General features: G+C 37.1%; 1 protein-coding gene across 2 annotated transcripts in view; it reads left to right on the forward strand.

Annotated features, from left to right (window-relative positions):
• Positions 1-14,083, forward strand: part of HS2ST1 (heparan sulfate 2-O-sulfotransferase 1) — a 174,075-nt gene that overhangs the window by 143,752 nt on the left and 16,240 nt on the right. For both annotated transcript variants that reach the window (XM_072834381.1, XM_072834380.1), the window contains exons 3-4: positions 481-566; positions 10,975-11,113. In XM_072834381.1, coding sequence (XP_072690482.1) covers positions 481-566; positions 10,975-11,113 — 225 coding nt within the window. The remainder of the gene's footprint in view (positions 1-480; positions 567-10,974; positions 11,114-14,083) is intronic.

Consider the following 14,083-nt stretch of genomic DNA (forward strand, 5'->3'; position numbering starts at 1 on the left):
AGCTTATGATATCTGTTCTTTGTTAAGTCCTCTGATAATTATCAGATTTTCTTTAATCATTTTGGCTTAAGGATTACTTTTTGTTTTAATTTGTTGAACCGTTGATAAGTATGAGTTTATATGAATAACAAGTCTCTGGGAGTGGAAAACAGACTTGGGCATATGTGTTGGTACCCACTCTCCCCTCGCCCATGTGAATTACTCAGAGTGCAGCATTGTAAATGATTGCACTGTGTGGGTTTTTCTTTCAGGATTCTCTCTCACTCTTTTCTGAGTGTGGTGATAATAGCTCTCTCTGTGATGAATTGGTAATTACAGATCACACTGTGCTCTCCTTAGTTGAAACCTGTGTTTCAAGCACTGTAATTGTCAAACTGGTGTGATTTGTTTTAAATGTCTAAATGGAAAGTATTTTGCTATCATCAGATTTCATTTTCCTTTATATTGAACTTCAGTAATGAGTGTGTTCTCCTGTTTTAGGTACGCTTTGTAAAGAATATAACTTCCTGGAAAGAGATGAAACCAGGGTTTTATCATGGACATGTTTCTTATTTGGATTTTGCAAAGTAAGTTATACCTAAAATGACACACTGAAGAATGCTTTGTACTTTAGCAACCTAAAAAGAAACAAGTTTATTAAATTGTTAGAATTTTGATTTAAAAAGTGTACTGGCTTGCCTTTGCCACTTTTAGGTATGTAATTTAAATACACCTTCTAGTGTTTTACTGCCCTCTAGTGTTCATAAATTGATAATTGTCACATTAATTTTAGAAATTCAAAGTAGACTCAATACAGGTAATACTCTAAAGTTATTTAACATTATTTGTGTGTCTTGTATAAGCACGTGACACTGTTTTAGGAGAGCCCCACGTTTTAACCTAGAGACCAATCAGATTCTGACTTACTACATTATTGACTGAGAGCTGAGAAAGCAAAGAACTCCAATACCCACTTTGCATCTACTTTTCAGCCAGGACACAGTAAAGTGTACACTTTGTTTTGGGCTCCCTAGTTTTAGCTTTACAATTGTGATATATTCAAAATTGACTTTTAAAAAAAAATAGTGATTTTCCTTTAGTGATTTGCTTGAAACTGATGATAAATATCTCTGATTTTCCATATTTTGGGGAGTAGAGTGGGTTCAGGGTAATTCTATCATGATTCTCTCAAGAAAAGTTCATAAAACTAGAGGCCTACGCATGGTATCCAAGCACTGTGTTTCCCACACACACACCCATCCCCCCTAGTCTGTGCCACATTAAGGTACTATTCAGAAAACTGGGTAAAGGAATATTCTAAACATAGATTATTTTGTGAATCCATTTGAATATTTTTTGTAACACATAGAGTAGCATTATGGTTAAAACCTCAAATCCAAATCTTTTCCCCAATAACCTGTACTAACTTCAAAGACATATTTAATTAGTATTTTTAAAATTATTTCATCTAAGATATGTTCCCTCAGTCATTTCATTAGCAGTCATGACTTAATAGTAATATACTCTCAAGTATTTGTCAGCTCTAGAGAACATTCTGTATCAAAGTTGAAAATTAAATTGATATTCCAGTCACTTTAACTTCTTATATTGAAGAGAAAGAGTTGAATTACCACTGATTTAGATACTAGCCCTGAACTTTTTGAAAGGCATGTAATTAAAAGAGAATCTCCCAGATACTACGTACAGTAAACAATATATTTTTATTTCTAGTTCCACAATACTCTAGCTGTCTCGGTAAAATGGTATCTTTAAAGTTAGATGTAAAAAAAATAAAATAAAAAAATAAAGTTAGATGTACATTTTTCTGTAAATAATTCATACTGCAATATTGAAAACATTTTATAGGCAGCTTTAAAATAAACTAATTATTTTTTCCTTGCAGAGGCACTGAACCAATTTCATAAACTCCATTCATATGCATATTTTCCCTCAGGGCTGCATTATCCTTCAATTGAATGTTTGTTACCCTTTCACCTAAATGATTTATTTTTTTCCACACACAGCTTGGTTTCTAATACTTGAAGTTTCCATTATTAAAATAATATATTGAGTGCTTTTGCTTTTGGCAAAAGTCTTGTACTTGTAGCTCTGGTATATGCTAGGGTTCTTGCAGTTGAAAAAGTATAAAGTTTCTTGAAAAGATTAATCTCATTTATTAAATACTAACATGAACGTTTAAGGTTTTGAATATTTTCATAATGGGTCTCATGTTATTGGAAGTGAAAACTATTGTAAGAAATTTCAATAGACTTTTACAAGATTTTAAACAAACACTTTAAAGAAATCACCTAAAAGAAATATATTTTGAAGTATATAGTCAAGAACTACTGTAGATGTAACCAGTATCTTTTAAAATTAATTTTAGTTTGACAGACATACTGACCATGAATGAGTAAGGAAGAGGAAAGAAACATCACCAATTTTTAAAATGCTTTATTCTTCAAAACATATTCTCGACTGCCATAGTACTTTGTGGAATCCATTAAAATACTTGCCTTCAGGAGAAAACAGTTGAATTTGGTGAAAGAAATGTTTAATCACTTAGCTTTTCAATTGCCTTAAAAGAGTCCCTAAAAAGCATACAAATTCAGTATATCCCAGGAAACCCAGGAAGCAAGATAAAGAAAATAAAAAAAGAAAACTGGTTTTTTTGGTTTAGACTGATCACTACGAAATAAACATTTTATTTGCAAGCCTGTATGTGCTCAAGCCATGTTTTGGTTATATTTTTCTGGTTTTATTCAGAACTTCAGCATAATAACATCTCCTTGTTTCAAGGAGATGTCCTGTTCTATGTTGCTCCTTTTTCTCTTGGTCTTATTCTCGATTTTTTGTTTGTTTATTTTAGCACATTTCCTAGTTCCTTTTTCCATTTTTCTCTTTAGTGTTCAATTACTTTTTGTTTTCATTTCAATTGGTGGGCAGCACAATTTTTAAATTAAATTGGATAGGATCATTAATGTTATAAATTTAAAATTTAAAAATTTTTTACTAAAAAATGTGTGTAGGTTGGACTTTTTCAAAATGTCTAAGAGTGCAGACAATATAAAGTTGAATAAATAAGTTGTAGTTCTTGTCCTCAGTGAGTTCACTGAAATCTCATTTTTTCTGTAATTATCAGTTCATTATGTTTCATTATAAATAGTGAAAATATTACAGATCATCCTGCCTTTTAAATTCATACTCCTTTACCAGAGGCATCTGTTACCTCCACTTTGATTTTCTTCAGATTTTACAAAATAAAAACATTAGAATATCCCTTTCATTTATTTCAGTGACATTTCCTTTATAGTGAATAATGTTCGGCTGAAAGAAAACTGTGTGAATGCTGGTTTCAATCAGAGTCTGCTGAGATTTTCTATGATCTAGCTACTTATGGGTGACATGTCAGCATCTCTCTTCGATCTTTGGAAATTATTTTTGATACAGACAGCAGTCATATCCAGGTGCATGTCAGGTGTATGCCTTTGTGGCTGTGCCCAGGAATGAGTGTGTGTCTTAATCACTGTCATTCTGGTTTCTCCATATCACCCATTGTCTTTCTCAGAACAATTGAGGTGAATCAGTAAAGAGCATCTATGTCAGGACAAGAAACACATAATCAAATGCTTCACTAGGTCTGAAGTATCTTGGAGAGTAATAAAGTGACAATATTTTAGGCCTAATATAGTTTGTGAGTCTTTAGATTTATGTGAGGTTGTCCCTTTTACCTTGTGCTTCTCTGCTGAACCAGTTGAAGTTTCACCATTTTCTATCGTTTTCAGCAAATATGTCACAACACTATAGAAACATTTCTTAAGTTATTGTAATCATTATAGGCAATATGTAAGAGTTGCCTTTTTATTGACCTTGTACCACCAGCTCTTTCTACAGCACTGATCCTGTAGACTGCTCTGGAGCAGCCTCTGAAGCCAGCTGGATCTGCAGTAAACACCCCTCCACCCCCACCCCTTCCTTCCCAGCTCTGTGGTTTCAGCCACATCGCTTCAGATCTGCATTTTCCCGATTTGTAAAGTGAAGATAATTAAAGTAACTACTTCCTGGTGGTTGCAAGGATTAAATATGAAAATGTATGTGAAGCAGTAGGTTCTGTGTCTCACACAAAGCAGTGTTATGTTCTTTTATAATTGTCTTCTCTCAGTAACCACGTTGTCTTACTGGTGTTTTCTTCTTCTCCCAGTCTGAATCCATGCTGGCGCTTCTTAGTCCCCTCTTTTTTTTTTTTTTTTTTTTTTTTTAGATTTTATTTATTTATTCATGAGAGACACACAGAGAGAGAGAGAGAGAGTGACACAGGCAGAGGGAGAAGCAGGTTCCATGCTTGGAGCCCGACATAGGACTCTATCCTGGGTCTCCAGGATCACGCCCTGGGCTGAAGGCGGTGCTAAACCGCTGAGCCACCTGGGCTGCCCTTATTCCCAACTCTTAATAAGGCATTGCTCAAGACTCTGTCTTTGCCTCCATTATTCCCTTTTGGGAATTTTACCCATTTTTCTTTATCAAGACCTCGAAGCCAAAAACTCAACCCCTTTCCTTACCACATACATTTCATCAGTCACCAAGTCTTTTGAGTTTGGCTTCTTTCACTTAGCATGAGGCTTTTGACATGCATCTATTGCACGCATCCGTTAGTACTTCTTGGATAAATAGTATGCCATTGTGTGGATACACCGCAGTCTATCCATTCACCATTTTCTGGATACTTGGGTTGTTTCCAGCTTTTAGTGATTATGAGTAAAACTGCTAAAACACTTGCACATAGGTTTTATGTGGACATATGTCTTCATTTCTCTTGCGTAAAACCTAGAAGTGGGATTGCTAGATTGTATAGTAACTCTATAAAACACTGCAAAACTGGTTTTTCATGTGGCTGTGTTATTTTGCAATCTCACCAACAGTGTATGAGAGTTCTGGGTGCTGTGCATCCTTGCCAACATCTGTTATTGTTAGACCTCTTTTGTTTCTTTTTTAAAATTTTGGGCCATTCTAATAGATACAAGTAGATGAATGCCCTTTTTAAGAGGTAAATAATTACTACAAAAACGACATCACCAGTGGGAGTGCCAAATACCCCCAAAATAGTGCCAAATAGTCATTCACTATTTTTGAAACAAGACCATGGGAACCTGTCTCATGGGAAGGATTTGAAAGTTTCTGTGAAGGGCTAAGAAAGTCCAGCACAAATTATATATATATAAGATACCAGTGTCCCTAGTGAGACTGCTGCTTTCCTAGAGATGTTAAATCCAAAATGAAGCAGAAATCACATAGCAGGGACGCTGGGTGGCTCAGTGGTTGAGTGTCTGCCATAGGCTCAGGTCGTGATCCAGAGTCATGGGATCAAATCCTGTATCAGGCTGCCTGCAGGGGGCCTGCTTCTCCCTCTGCCTATGTCTCTGTCTCTCTCTCTCTATGTCTCTCATGAATAAATAAATAAAATATTTTTAAAAAAATCACAAAGCATTGTGCTTCCCAAAGCTAGTCAGCCCTCTTTCAGCTTCATCATGTTCCATGTCAGCTTTGCCCAGCTAAGGACAAGTTCCTTTCAAATGTTCTGAGTATGCACTTACTCTTTCAACCATTCTCGATGTTTACCCATTTATCCAAACTGTATGGAGGGTAGTTGTAAAGACAGGAGCCTACCTTGTATTCCTTGCTGTGTCTTATCACATATGCTGATGTGGCAAGAATAAGGTTTCTAAAGTGTCTTCTTACCAACCTGCTCCTCAGATTATAGTTTTTGCCTTTTGATCTTTATAGAACATTCCTACCCAATATGCTGTTCTTTTCCTAAGAAGATCATTTTCTAACAGGTCAATAATAGTTTCTATTTTTGGAATGAAGATAGGTTGTCTCTTTCTTCACCTGAGCCCTCCTGAGGAACAGCTCAGATGCCTGGCCAAGGTTAAAGGTAGAGTTTGTGACTACAGAACACATTTTCCCCTTGTACAAAACTACCTGGCTGGCAAAAGAATTAAACCTACAAACCTAAAAGGATGCTTGTTTCCTAACCAGCTGAGCTGAATAGCCCAGATGCTATTTTTATCATGTCTGTTTTCTGTTAGAAATTCTAACTAACACAGGTGCCTGGGGCTCCTGGGTGGCTCAGTTGTTTGGCTTCAGCTTCGGCTATGGTCCCAGGGTCCTGGGATCAGTCCCTATATAGGGCTCTCTGCTCATTGGGGAGTTTGCTTCTCCCTCTCCCATTGCCCCTCCTCTCTGCTTGTGTTCACTGTCTCAATCGCTCTCTCAAATAAATAAATACAATCTTAAAAAAAAAATCTCTTGTCTCCATGTATATATATAACCATACTAACTTATAAATAATAATCCTCTCCATCTTCAGAATGAGTTCACACGTTATCTCATTAAAATCATACTTCATACACATAAATGTCACCCAAAGCCATGCCCCAGAAAGTCATTTTCCAGACAGCAAGAAGAATTTTGTAAAGCTCCATATCCCCTTTCTAGTGGCACTTGGTAAGAGTTGCTGTCTGTCCCACATGTCAGAGATAGGGGAGAAGGAAAAAAAAGGAAGTAATGGTGGGAGATGATATGGAAAGGAGGTAATTCCCATGAGAATGACTCAGGGTGGTCACTGGCTAATAATGGAGATGGTAAGGGGGTTCCCAGGGAATCCTACAGGTTTAAGATTGGAGTCATTGTCCATCGTCCTGTGCTTTCTTCTCCTTGTAGCTTCCTATTACAAGACTCTCTGCACTCTCAGTTAGGGTAGCAACTGTGTAATTGTTTTCTTTTTTTTAAGATTCTATTCACAAGAGATATAGAGAGGAAGAGACATAGGCAGAGGGAGAAGCAGGCTTCCTGCAGGGGGCCTGATGTGGGACTTGATCCCAGGACCCTGGATCACGACCTGAACCGAAGGCAGATGCTCAACCACTGAGCCACCCAGGCTCCTTGCCCCCGTTTTTAAGATTTTTTATTATTATTATTATTTTTTGAGAGATAAAAAGAAGGGGAAAGAGAGAGCATGAGTGGGAAGGGCAGAGAGAGGCAGAGAATCTGAAGTGGATTCCACACTGAGCATGGAACTCTACTCGGATCTTGATCTCCGGACCCCAAGATCCAACCTAAGCTGAAACCAAGAAACACACAAAACACACATAAAAAAAACCTGCCTATATTTTACTCAGTTTCAAACTTTATTAGTCTATTTTTAATTATAAAGCCATGTTTTCTTTTCCCTCCCCCCCCCCTTGTTTGTTTTTCATGTCAAATCTGTTTGAGTTGTTTTTTACCAGGAAAGGAAGAGTCAGGGGATGAGGCGGGCTCCAGGGGCTGGGGAGCCACAGCTCCCCACCCAGCCCGACCAGCCGGCTGCCCCTTCCCCCGCTTTTTTTTTTTTTTAATTTTATAATTGGAGCCCTTGGTGAGGTTACGTGTGCCATGAGAACCCACTCTACACCACGACGCTGGTGGCTCAGTGTTGGCCAGACTTTGGAGTCACTAACTGGTTTGACTTTCATACGGTGAATATGCATTTGGTCTGTACTGATCATGGAATAAACACATCTCTCTTTAAAAAAAAAAAAAAACAAAAAACTGACCCACCTAGGTACCCCACAACTGTGCATTTCTGATGCCTCTTCTCACTACTGAGTTCGCTCTCCTACAGAAAGGCTTCCTAAGTGGTTACTTCCCAGCAGTCTATACAGCCTAATTCTATAATATTCAACAAGTGCGTCTTGGCACTATGTTGAACAACTAGTGATAAAGCCATGAATACGAGGGAAACAGTCCTGCCCTCAAGGAGCTTCTACTGTAATGCCCAACATGGCAGTGCCATATATTTGGCAATGATACTGTTTCCTCTTTTAACAAATGGTGAAAATTTTTTTACTGTGTTATTGGTTTTATGGTTTTATGAGTGAAAAAAATGCATACTAATTCTGTTCAACTCACAGCTTTAGTATTATGATAATGTTTGACAAAGGATTCTTTGTAGTTTGCAGTATTTCCATATGTACACAGAATTTTAGTGACTTTGGGTCACTCACTTAATAGAAAAGAACTAGAAGTCAAGATTGCTGACCCCTTCTTACACACAAAGTGGTTCTTATAGATTACAACCTATTTGTAAATTAGAAACTTCCTGGTTAGTTAATTTTCAATAATTCAGAGGCTGAAAGAATCGAGTTATCCAGGCACCCTGCTTTTTTCTCTTCTATTGTCTCTTTTCTACTCAATTGCTTAAGAACGAAGTAGAAAACATTTATAGAATGCCTGCTGAGTGCAAGACATTGATTGCAATGGGCAGAAGACAGGGAAATGTGAAATTGTTTAGTTCAGCTATATGCTTTTTTAGTGCCTTTGGAAAAAGATTTTAGTAAGAAGGGAAATTTCAGTTATAATCTATTGGCTAAAATTGAAGGTTTCTGTGAACAGATGAGTGAAAATATCAAGAGTGGTTAAAAAGAAAGGCACTTGAGTGGCTTCATCGGTTAAGCATCTGCCTTCAGCTCAGGTCCTGATTCCAGGGTCCTGGGATCGAGCCCTGGGTCAGGCTCCCTGTTCAGCCAAGAGTCCGCTTCTCCCTCTGCTGTTCCTCCTGTTTGTGCTCATTCACTCTCTCTCTCTCTCTCTCTCTCTCTCTCTCTCTCTCTCTCTCAAATAAATAATAAAAAAAAAAATTTTTTTTAAGTGGTTAAAAGAATAAGCAGCTTTCACCATCTCTTACCAGAGTCACACAACCTAAGCTTAGTTCTGTTGTTTCTCATTGTGATTCCTATTTTAGGAGAAATTGCTAATTTTTTTTTAATCTTTGAAATTAGTACTAATGAGTGGGCAAGTATTTATGTATATGAGGCCCTGTGAAATATATAAAATAAGGGTACAGTACTGTGCCTGTTCTCAAGTGGCTTTTAATCATACATACTAGGGGAAAAAGAAGAGAAACACTAGCAGGATAAGCAGGGAGTAGAATTGCCAGAGCAGTGACTGCTGGGTGCAGGTGTCAGTGATAGATAGTACCGTGTGCCATCGGCTTCCTAGGCTGTACAAGATTTCATTATTGCCCCACTGCATTTTATTCCCAAACAGCAGCCAGTTGTTTTTTCCTCTCCTGCTTTATTGAGATATATTGACATATACACTGTGTAAGTTTAAGGTGTATAGTGTGATGCTATTTTACCATACATTGTGTATTGTAAAATGTTTACCAGGATAAGGTTAATTAACACATCCTTCACCTCACACAGTTACTATCTTGTGGTTGCTGTTGTTATGGTGAGAACATTTAGAATCTACTCTCCGTAGGAACTCCCAAGTTTACAATACAGTGTTGGTAACTCTAGTCACCCTGCTGTTGACTACAACCCACATCATGACACTTCAGTGCTGACTCAGGCTTCCCTCCTGGTGCTTATAAAGGTCTACATGATCTGTGCTTCCTCCACTCCCCCTCCTTCTCTCTACTTGCTTTCTGATTCTGCTGCAGCTAGGCTAATCTTGCTGTTCCTTGAAAATGCCTGGCACTTAGCAGCTTGGGGTGAGGGTTTCATACTCCTAGAGTTTCATCTTCCTGGAACATTTTCCTCCAGATAGCTCCATGGCTCCCTTCTCTCATCACATAATACTAGTGAGGCCTGCCTATTTTGAATTGTACTCTCTCCCCACTTCTCTTGGTCCTTGTTCCCTTTCATACTTTTTACTTACTTCATACTTTTTTCATACTTTTTCATACTTTTTTCATACTTCATACTTTTTACCATCTCACATATTTACTTATTTGTTTATATTCCGTCTTCCCCAAGTAGAACGTTGGCTCCATTAGGACAAGGAATTTTGTCTTTTTTTTTTTTTTTTCTCACTGCTGTAATCGTAGCATTAGAATATTGGTGCATGTATTGGGTACACAAAAAAAGTATTTTTTAAAATGAACTAATGTAATAGAATAGAAAAATTAGAATGGCATTTTAGTTAAGGAGCAGAGGCGTGTAAGGAGAAATATATGGCGTGTAAGGAATAAGTATATGTTGGGTGAGATAGAAGAGGTGGGCCAAACTGTAACAGATGGATGGTTTCTTCTTTGAGGACAGTAAGGTGGTACCTGAGTCATTAGCAACCAGACAAAGGAGTTTGGGTTTGATATCAACATAAACAGTAGAGTTGTTCCAGCTTCCTAAGAAGAATGATCTAAAACCAATGGTGCTTTTGGATTATCAGTTGGGAATTGGTCTGGAAGGTAGGTTGAAAAGGTAAGCCTGAGGCAAGAAAACCAATGAGGTTATTGGAGTAATCCAAACAAGAGGCCTTGGGAGAGGGTGGTGGTGGGAAAGGGAGCAACGAGGACAGGTCAGATCTGTGGGGAAGCCAACAGCAGGAAGAATCAAAAGGACCTGGTAACTGTACTAAATGAAGGATAAAGGAAAATAAAGGTCAAGATAACACGAAGATCTCAAGACTGGGACAGTGCGGATATTAGAACAGGAGCCAGCTGGACGATTCTAGGGGCTGCCCCGGTGGCTACAGTAAAAGCCTTCTCTGTCTCCTCTGTTCTATCACCTCTTTCTCATTCCCTAAGGAAACTGTGCTGGAAACTGAATGTCTTTCACTCTTGTCTTTAAAATTAGCAATGGCAGAAGGTAGACTCCAGTGGTCACACTTACATGGATTTAAGCTGAATCCATTGATAACGTGTGTCTCGTTCAGTGAGCCAGAAATGAGAAATCATTGCTACATAAAATTAAAATGTTTTTTGTAATTCTTACCAGTAAAATGTAAAATTGTTTTTCATACAAACTTCCTGTCTTTATCGTCAGCAGTAATTTTTAAATTATTTCCTGTTCACTGTATTATAGCATAAATAATCATAAACTATTTCCTAATCTCTACATCCTCTGTTTTATTTAAATTCATGTTTTTCTTTCCATATAGAATTTATCATTTTAGGACCCCCCTAAACCAAGTGAAAATACAGATTTTACCTTTTACATTTTTCTTCTGTTTCAGATTTGGTGTGAAGAAGAAGCCAATTTACATTAATGTCATAAGGGATCCTATTGAGAGGCTAGTTTCTTACTATTACTTTCTGAGATTTGGAGATGATTATAGACCAGGATTAAGAAGACGAAAACAAGGAGACAAAAAGGTAATATTTTAGTTTTAAGATGTCTATAAAGATAATTGTTTATCAACTGCAATGAATAGTACGCTTTAAAACTTTTTTCTTGATTATAATGTACTACTTGCTAATGGTGGGAATTTTTGGGAAAAGAAGCCAAAAATATGAAGAAGCAAAAGTAAAACGATAGTTGATATTTTGGAGTACACATCTTTTTTTTTTTTTTTTTTTTTTGTCATTTAAAAAAAGATACTTTACTTCAGTTCCAGGGCTGAATATTCCTCTCACTATAGTCCTAACAATTTTCTGTGAGACCATTATAACTATTCATTCATGTGATGATTTTATATATGTCCTTTGGTTCTCTTAGTCTCAATCATGGCAATTTATATTGATATCTGTTCATTGGTTTAAGAACACTGTTTTGCTAAAGCAGCTGGGTTTTTTCAGGCAAGATGAAAATAACAGTTCTTACTCATTAGCAGGTTTGGATTTGGGTTGTCTTCTATTCAAAAGGGTTGTCTTCTGTTTAAGTGCATCTTCAGAGTAGCACCACTTTTACTTTTCTGAGAAACCAAACTGATTTGTCACTTCTCTGGTGGAACACCTTTACTGGGACCCCATTGCTCACAAGACTGCTCCAGGCACATGAGACACAATCTGACAACACCTGAGACTGACTTCTCCGGCCTTGTTGTCCTTGGGATGCCCAGTGCTTCAGCCGCATGAAATGTTGCTGTCCTCCAAACTTACTGTCACTCCATACTTGGGTACCTTTGTTCCCCATGTTTAGAATGTCTCCCCTTCCCTCTGGAAAACCGTCCACTTCTAAGGTCCAGCTCGAATGGTAGCTCTTCGATGAAGTCTTTTCTGGTGCGCCATTGGCAGTTAGTTATGTCGCTTCTTTGAAGGGTCCCAGAGCACTCTATTCAGACCCCTTTTTAAAGCATTTATTTGTGGTATTTGAGTTACTGGTTTACATATCTGTCTCCTTCAGAAGGTTGTGAGCTTCCTGAAGTGGAGGCTGTATCTCACTCTCCCACGTTTCCCTAGTGTGCAGCACAGTGAAGGGCTTATTAGCAAATGAGTTGACTGAATGAGTCCTGCATCTTTGAAACCTAAAGTGTTGCATAATCACGATGCTGGATACCTGATCTGACAATTAATTTTTCTTAAGTTGGATGTGCCTTTTGTGTCACATGAGGCAGTGGGGTTTTTTTAATGTACTTTTTTCTGTTAGAAATTGCTATTTCTTTCCTAAATCTTAAAGCTTTAGGCAAAAAGTACTGATTCAAACACAGATAACTGACCAGATCTTTTTTTTAAATGTCCATTGATCTCTTAGCATTATTTAATCTTCTAAAAATATGTATACTTAGTTATTACGGTGATTCTGCAATGTTTTATAAAATCTAATAATGTAACTCTTTTGTGACTTTGTACTTTAGAATTTATTGATAGTTATTTCTAAATTCACTCCAACACTATTTCCTACTTTCCTTCCTTCCTTTTCCTTCTTTCTTTCTTTCTTTCTTTCTTTCTTTCTTTCTTTCTTTCTTTCTTTCTTTCTTTCTTTCTTTCATTTTTTTTTATTTTAGCCCTTTCACTTACAGTGTTTTTACTCAGTAAATGTTAGTGTCCATTTCACACATTTGACCAAAGGAATATTAATGTGGGTAAAGAGAAGATGTATGATCACATCAGGTCTTATATGCAACATCGGTTACTGTAAGCCCTGGATACCATGGTTTAGTGATTGTTGCCCTATGTAGTTGGGGTAATTAGGGTAATCATAATACTTAATATGAGAACAATAATAGTTCACATCTCTTGAATGCTTATTGTGTATCAAGTACTGTTTTATATATGTACAGATGTGTGTATTTTTTCAGGAAGCCTGTACAGCAGTTCTGTAGGGTGGCTGCTGTTCTTGTCTCTATTTTACAGATAAGGAAACTGAGGCACAGAAAGGTTAAGTGCCATGTCCAGTGTTATACTACCAGTGAATGGTAAAGCTGGAATTTAAACCTAAGTACTCTAATTCCAGAGTTCACCGTCTTAAGCCCTCTATTCTCTTTCAAAAGGAGAGAGGGAATACAACATGTTACCTGACATTTATTTGTGAGAGATGTTCCCATGTTACATTTTCAATACCCACAGAAAAATTCAGGCAGATGTTTTAACATCATTTTCCTTTCGTATTTGAAAGTTTTAGGTATATATGCCCTCTCAAGCCTGGAGACTTAACCATTTACTCTGATAATGATGGAGCTTGATTTGGTTTTGTTTTGTCTTTTTTTTTTTTTTTAAGGTTTTATTTATTTATTCATGAGAAACACAGAGAAAGAGAGGCAGAGACTCAGGCAGAGAAAGAAGCAGGCTCCATGCAGGGAGTCTGATGTGGGACTCCGTCCCAGGACTCCAGAATCATGCCCTGGGCTGAAGGCTGGCGCTCAACTGCTGAGCCGCCCAGGCATCCCTGTTTTTGTCTTTTTATGTTATTGCAAAATACATATTAATACACTTCTTTATTTAGTTGTAATATTTTGATGTAATATTAGTAACATCAGCAAAATACTTTTGTGTTATCATCTACAAATGCTTTTTTAAAATAAACAATTACTTTGTTTTGTGTTAGGCAAATGGACCTTTTGGTCTTGAAACATACACATTAAAAATGGCTTATTATGTCTCAAGTGTTGGCAACATTCTGGTACCTAATTAGTTAAATGATGTTATTTTATTGCAAATAACTCCATATCTTAAATTGGAAAGAGCTTTCATTCATTAATAAACTCATATCTATAGAGTTGATAAGACTACATGACATACAACATTTTTTAAATGGCAAGGTATTTGAAGATAAGGGGGATTAATAGGTGGCTATGATGACGTAGGAAATACCTGGCAAAGGTTGGAAATACCTTGCATTGGCTTCATTTCCATTAAATTGTATATTGTTTACACCTCACGTGATACTTGAAAGCATATTAGATA

The sequence above is a fragment of the Canis lupus genome, chromosome 8 (assembly GCF_048164855.1).
Source record: "Canis lupus baileyi chromosome 8, mCanLup2.hap1, whole genome shotgun sequence".
In the NCBI taxonomy this organism is placed as follows: Eukaryota; Metazoa; Chordata; class Mammalia; order Carnivora; family Canidae; genus Canis; species Canis lupus.